The 7,839-nt window shown below is 41.0% G+C and overlaps 1 protein-coding gene across 1 annotated transcript in view; it reads right to left on the minus strand.

The window, feature by feature from the left end:
• Positions 1 to 682: 682 nt before the first annotated feature.
• Adipor2 (adiponectin receptor 2) overlaps positions 683 to 7,839 on the minus strand; it is an 80,076-nt gene continuing 72,919 nt past the window's right edge. Inside the window, 2 exon segments of the mRNA XM_015500774.2 lie at positions 683 to 3,439; positions 5,380 to 5,573. Coding sequence (XP_015356260.1) covers positions 3,311 to 3,439; positions 5,380 to 5,573 — 323 coding nt within the window. The 3' untranslated portion in view covers positions 683 to 3,310.

The raw sequence follows: 7,839 nt of genomic DNA on the forward strand, positions 1-7,839 counted from the left end.
CTCCAGGGATGGTGGAAAATAAAAATGGGGCCTAGTTGGAAGAGGTGCGTCTCTGTGTGTCTCTGAAGGGTATATTCTGTCCCTCTCTGCTTTGTTTCACTACACCTCCCCACCAGGATGCTCTGCCTCACCACAGACCAAGAGACAACAGAGCCAAGAGACCACAAATTGAAACCTCTCAGTGAGCCAAAATAAATCTTTTTTTCCTTTGACTTTTTTTTTTTTGTCACAGCAACCAAAAGCTGACGGTTATAGGACGAGATACAGGCTGAGATTATGAGAAAGTTCTTTAACACAACTCATGGCCTAGTGTTCATTATATTAGGTTCTTGTTGCTTTTATCTTGGGTAGTGCTGCAGTTCAAACCCAGGGCCACATTCATGCTAGTTAACATGGTCCATGACTGAATTACATCCCAAGCCCCTAGGGTATTGTTTTTATAAACTTCCAACAATAAATTAAGAACTGCTTCTTAGAGTTAGCCTTCCTCTCTGTTCTAAACCTGGTCCGAGTTAGATGAAAGTCAGGAAAAGCAAGCAGGGCACAAGCACACTCATTTGTGTATTTACGATGGGAAGTTTCTAAAACTTCCGAAACTTCAGTGTCTGAATTAAGGCTTCAAGGATATGCCAAGAGCTAAAGGAAATAAGACGAAAAAATAGCAACAAAAATACAACAAAAGTTCATTTTCCATTTGGCTCTTTTTATTAGAGAAATTGAGAATACAGCAAGTAGGGAAATCCCATGGTGAGTGGAACCATCACAGATACCTTTCTGGAACCCCAACCTTCTATGATCCCCAAAAATGTGCTTTGTGGCTTCAGCGATTTGTAAGGGGAGGGGAAAATACTGAAAAAGGCCACTATTTAATGGTGAAAGAATGAAGCTGTAGAGGTCCTAAACAGCCCAGGGCCAAAAAAGAAAATTAAAAATCTGCACAGAACAAGCCAGCCTCTGACTGCTGAGAGTAAGGCATTCAGGCGCCAACCTGGTGAGTTCTCAGCGGGCACTGTAGGTCAAGTGCACATAGAGGCTATTGGTAGTGAGCTGCACGTGGACACACATACACACGTGGGCATACACATACCCACACACATACACACCCAAAAGAGGGAGAGTTGACTGGATTACACATTGGTGGTGTTGGTTTCATGTTCCCTAAGGGTTTGTGCTATGTTGAACCAGAATCTTCCTGCTTTGGGGTGTGGGGTGACTGAGCCCAAAGACTGCTACTTCTCTGGGTGTTGTTACAGGGCTGCATCTCATACCCCCATACCCCAAAGTGCATGACCAAAGAGCAAGTCTGGCTTCTGATATGTGCTGTTGCTCCCAGGAAACTAAGTGAGCTTCCTTCCAGTTGGCCACTGTCCTGTTGGACTATTTTCTAAAGAAACAAATACTGTTTGTTCTGTCAGGCCCTTCATCCACTGAGTCTTTTGCTTGGGCCACCTAGGGCAGTGACCTTATCCAGAACCAAAACACTCCTATGTTCTTCCCAAGTTTCTGCACTGATTCTTTCTTCCTGGAACCCAGCTGTAGCTGGAGATTCACAGGGAAAGGAAGACAGGGTGGGGACAATAACAAAACCCTACTGAACAAACCAGACATCCTTCTCATACTTCTAGACACCCCTTTGACAATGCCAGCCCCTCTGCCTTAGGACCTAAGTGGCAGTTCTAATACCTACCACCCCCAGGATGTAACACACCCTCTTGAAGTCCTGGATGGCAGTAACCCGAGACTTGAGTGCTATTTTAGAGGTTCACCTGTGAGCCAAGATCAGAACACATCTTGTCTAAGAACCGGATCCTTCCCTGCCACCACTCTCCTGACACCATAACAAGGCAGCCCTGGGAGCAATAGTTTTTCACTTCTAGTAGCAATTCAAAAACATGGACTTAAGGATTCTACCAGACTCACTAGCAATAACATGCCATTGCCTTCTAAACATGTCCCCCAGCAACATGGGGCTCAGTGAAGCTGAAAATGCCACAGTGGGCGCTGGAGGCTTCTGCAGGCTTTCTTCAAAGACAACCACGGTGTCCGTCACACCAGGTTTACCAAGACCACACACCAGAGGCAAAACTCAACTTTTTTCTGGTCTAAAGACAGGTTTCTTTTTCTACACAAATTAGAATCTCATCTGTGGCTGGCTCCACACCAGAACTATGATGCCAGGGAATAGGCAATTTTTATTTGCAGGATTTTTAATAGAATGATTTTTAATAGAAATTTACAGGGTGGTTCAGAGCTCCAATAGCAACTGCCACAGCTCTCAAGTCAGACCAAAACTACCACCAAGTTGAACGGGATGCCAGTAAGTGATCAGATGAGCCCCTGTGCTAACGTTCCCAGGGTTCCTCCACTGTCTCCACCAGTATCAAGAGCAGGACTAGCTGGCTCTTCTCTTTAGAAAGGGTCACTATCGGCCTACAAGACAGCTTTTCAAATGACTGCCTTTTACCTAAACACATCTTGTCAGTCACTTATGTGCTGCTTCCACTGAAGAAACACACATCACTTCCTCCTATCTCTAATTCAGGATGCCCAAAGGCTATTGGAATTGAGAGTGATCAAGTGATCACTGGGCTTGGCTAATATCTCTGCCCTGCTAGGGTCCAAGGTGTGCATGTTGGCCTTTAGAAGGCACCCTGGTGCACCAAGACTGCTGCACATTCTGGGGCTACCACCTGATCTTCCCTCACTTTGTGCAAAATTGAAACAGTGTGTGGTACTTGCATGTTTCGTTCTATACAAAAATTCTCCCTCCCTCCCTAACCCTTATGTTTTAAACATTTATATAAATTCTTTAAACAGTAAGTTAGAAATCTTATTTACATTAATGTCTTTGTTCTCCCAAAAGAGCATCTAAAATCACACTCCCACCCCTTAATTGGATATAAATGTTCACCTAAATTGGACTGTACTATTGTTTTAAAGAGAAAGGGAAAAGAGAGAATCACCAGCTAAACTGTTTCCCCATCTTCTACAAATAAATTATGATACGGATCAGAAGCCAGTTTGCCAAGGGTCTTGCAAAGCCCTCAATCAGTAGATCCCAAGAATAAGTCAGGGTATGGGCCATTCCTCCTTTTCTCCAAATTGATGCACTCCATCCTTTGAGGTATGATTTATTTCTGTTTTTCTCTTCTCAGTCGTGTACCACGCAGAGCCCTTGGGCCGTCACAAAGCCCATGAGGCTATCAAGGTTTTGGGGCTCCTCTGGTACTGGCATAAATGGCCAGTAGGGAGGCCTGCAGATGCTGCAGGCCTGGGTTCAGGGTAACAGTCCCTGGCTACTGGTAGGTTATCACAGTGCCTCCTCTTCAGTACAGCCTCCGCCGATCATGAACCGGAATTCTTGCAGGTTTGAGACGCCATGGAAGTGAACAAAAGCTCCGGCAACCACAAAGATGTGAAAGAGCTGATGAGAGTGAAACTGGAGAGAGAAAAAAAAAGAGGAGTGGTAAAAAATTCTTAGGATCATTTAATCCTGGCTTATGCTAAGCAGAAGATAGGGAATGGACATGACTGAGCTCAAATTCAAGGAGTCCACAGATCCTGATATACCATTAGGTATATCACATTCTGCTGAGTTGAAAGCCAGCTCTCCCCAAAGAAATTCAGGTTCTTCCACTAAGCTCTAGACATGAAAATCTGCATGTTAGAGTACTGGTGAACTTGGGAGCAAACAACATACAGAATGTATTGCAATAAGACCACAAGGTTCCTAAGGATTCTTTGATATCCAGCAGCAGAATATGACCAAATACTTTTGTTCATGGACAAGAATATTAGAGCTGTGGTCATTTAAATGCTCTCTGTTAGAGAAACTAAAGAAAACTACCAGGATCTAGTAGAAAAGTAAAAAAAAAAAAAAAAAGTCCCTAGAGTTTATTACTTCAGTAGTAAGATTCTAGAACTATACAAACAACATATATATCAAAAGATTGGGTAAGCTGGGTATGGTGGCATATACCTGTAATCCCAGTGGCTCAGGAGGCCAAGACAGGAGGATCACAAGTTCAAAGCCAGCCTTAGTAAAAATGAGGTGCAACTCAGTGAGACCCTGTCTCTACAAAATAGGGCTGGGGATGTGGCTGTGGTTGAGTGCCCCCCGAGTTCAATCCCTGCTACCCCTGCCCCCTCCCGCCCAAAAAAAGACTAAGTAAAGAGAGCCTCTTACTTTCCTATCAAGTCAGAAGCTGGTCTATAAACACGTGATACTATTTAAATTTTACCTGTTCTGTTGAATGCTATTTCACATCTCAAGCTCCATGTGCTCGATAAGCATCACTTCAAAACCTATACTATTCTCTCATTATAGTCTCAAAATGAAAAAGCCCAGTGGTAAGGCAGTATTTACTAAGGGAAAGACACTGATTTGAGAAATAAATATATATATATATATATATAAACTTTAAAAAAGTCATATCCCAAGAGATGTTTCCTAGAAACCAAAGGAGATTAATTTTCCCAAAAAGGCAGGAAGAAATAAAAATTATTCCATATCAATCTCAAAATCATAATGAGACAAAAGGGATAAATGAGCTAATTTGAAGGTCAAAAGACTGCTTGTGTTCAGGATCACCTTCATTTTATAGACAGCTAAACTAAACTTTACAGTGATTACATAATCAGCTTAGTCTATAAAAATCAACAACAGCTAAGCCACAGAATTCTAAAGGTCAGATTTCATATTAAACAACACTCCAATTCCACATTTGAAATGTTGCAGGCCCTCTTCTGTTAATTTCCCATCAATACCAGTCCCTTATATATTTTCTTTTCTCCTCCTCTTTTCTACTATCTTACTAACAACAGTCCAATTAACTAACTCTTCCTCTTCCTCCTCCAACAATTCATACACACAATCTCCTCTTACAAATCACCGGCCTTTGATATTAAAAAGGACCTTAGTTAGTACATCTGGTCCCCAAAAAAGTCTTTGGCAAAAATCTGGTCCATAACCTTGTTTCACTAATGAGGAAAATGAGATTAAAGAATGGTTAAATGATTTTTCATTACAGAGTAGTTAATAGGATTGATTAGAACTAGCCTAATTCTACCACTTAATAGCCATATGCCTTAGATAAGTCTTAATTTCCTAATCTGCAAAATGAAACTATAAATAACAGTTATAGAGCTAATGTATTAAATAAGTAACCCAAACACAGTACTTAGTACAGTGCTGGACATGAAATAAATAGGAATTGTTGTTACTTTTGCTCTCCAGAGAAACAACTAATGAGGGACAGAGTTAGGACCAGAATAAAAGTCTCAATTTTGAGTCTGAAACTTTTTTGATTTTATCACTTCCCAGTCTGCCAACGATCCATTAAGAGGTACACATGCTTGATTACCCCTGATTACACTTACCCAGATGTCACATTTGCCTGGAAAGAAGCGTTCAGGGATCCGGGCAGCATAGAGGGCAGCTCCTGTGATGTAGAGGCTGGCCATGAGCATTAGCCAGCCTATCTGCCCTATGGTGGCAGCCCTCAGGAATCCTTCTGAGATGACATAGTGTAAGGTGGGAATGATTCCACTCAAGCCTAAGCCCAAAAACACTCCTAGGAATCATGAGAAGGGGGCGGGGGGGCTGGGGGGGCAGATAAGAAGGAAGAGTCGAATATTTCANCAGGAAACGGCTGTGGGCACAGTGGCTGGGTGGCAATCTTTCTGCATAGTAGAGAGAAGGAAAGCCAACTTTCTGTGGCTTAGCTATGTTGTTTTGTACAAGACCCCCAGAGATAAGAAGGAAGAGTCAATATTTCAGCACAGTACCATCTGTAAAACTGAAAATTCCAAGGTAGAATGCAACATTAGCTTCCTATTTTAAAGGAAAAGGAAGGTTCTTCAAACTCTGGAACACCATCACACAGATAACATAGCTATGTGCTAAAGATATACTTACAAATGTAAGTAGCCTCCTGCTAAGTGAGGTTTAGCTTAGTAAGTGAGCAGAGACCAAGGGTTTAGAATCACGTTGCTATGTGCTTTAGAAAGGGATAGCTCTGAGAGTTTGTTTAAATTTCTCTAAATGCTGCCATTTTATAAACACAGCTTAAATATAGAGCATTATTTTCTCTTAGAAGCAACAGACATTCTGGGACTGGGGATGTAGCTCTGTGTTGAAAGTGCTTACCTAGCACTGGGTTCAACCCCAGTGTGTGTGTGTGTGTGTATATATCTCACACACACACACACACACACACACACACACACAAAGAGGAGGAGGAGCAGAAGCAACAAATAACACACATTTTTAGGGTGGGGAGGCAATGAATGATCAAATAACCTGGTGAGGTGATATCATAAAGCTAAAATACTTGTATTAGTAATCTAAATTTACAATCTAAAAATAGGTATTTAACATTTTTTAAACTGCCCTGAACAAATGGTCTAATATGTTAACAAGTAAGATGACAGATTAAAGAAAGAAAGATATATACTTCTGAGAGCTCCCAAGCTCCCAAACAAGTACATCACTCTGTCAGAATGGCTAGGGTGTGGTTCAGTATCATACTTCCCTAGCATGTGCAAGGCCCTGGGTTCACTCCCATACACTTTTGTCAGAATTACTCAGCACAGCCTACTAGCTTCAAAATCATTTATCAAAAGTAGCACCTTTGGGGGCTGGTTTTGTGGCTCAGTGGTAGAGCATTCACCTAGCACGTGTGAGGCCCTGAGTTTGATCATCAGCACCACATTAAAATAAAGGTATTGTGTCCAACTACAACTAAAAAATAAATATTTTTTTAAAATAATAATAATAATAATGATAAAGTAGCACTTTTCAAACTTCTAGGTATGACCTAAGTCCTAAGATCAAGTAAGTACACACACACACACACAAATACATACATATATACACATTTAGGGTTGTAACAGAAAATGTCATGATCAAAAAAAGTTTCAATTCTACTCATCTAAAACCAGTCTGAAACCTGTGTGTCAACAAAAGCAACAGTCACTCCGGCAGCAACTGCTCCTACATTTTGACAGGCAGACTTAAGAATGACCTTTACAACATAAGCTGTCATTGGTAAGCTTTCAACAGACAAGAAGCCCATTACTTAATTTGGATGTTACCAAATAAACTGCTGAGGTACAATAATACATGTAGGTGTATATATAGGATGCATACGCATAAATAAAATGGGCATCTAAGTGAGGAGGAAAATAATAATGCTGATCTCACAAAATACAGGAACCAAAGAGACCTAAATTAAAACTATTTCCTACCTCTACTACTCTTATATAGAAACAGTACCATGATCCAGTTCTTTCTCTACATACTAAGCACAGGCTGCTAATGACCTTTCATTCTTTGAGGCAAAGCCAAAGGAACTTGGTTCTTTTGATGTATATAAATAGCAGAATGCTCAGCTCTACTCAGCAAAGAAGTTCTTATCTTATGTGCTCAGCAGGCTTAACACTGCAGAACTACTGAAGGGCTACTGAAGGCCAACCCTGACCACTGTTTATCTGCTCATAGAAGCACTCGATTTAAGGAGGGAAAAAAAAAAAAAAAAAAAAAAGGCAAAGTGTGGTGACAATGGTCATTAATATGAGGTTGATTTCTATTCTACTATCTTAAGGCATCTACCAGAGCTTGAATTTTATTACTAAATTGTTAAAAGAAAAGAAAAAAAAGGAAAGATTGAAAGAAAAAATACTGCTTGTAATAATACTGTTCATTCAAACTCAAGAGGCACTGGGTTTTACAAAATTGAAGACACATCCATGGCTACAAGGAGGCCCAGTTCTTCTGAATGGAGAAAAACTGAAGGCATTCCCTCTAAAATCTGGAACAAGACAGGGATGCCCTCTCTC

The sequence above is a fragment of the Marmota marmota genome, unplaced genomic scaffold, assembly GCF_001458135.2.
Source record: "Marmota marmota marmota unplaced genomic scaffold, marMar, whole genome shotgun sequence".
NCBI lineage: Eukaryota > Metazoa > Chordata > Mammalia > Rodentia > Sciuridae > Marmota > Marmota marmota.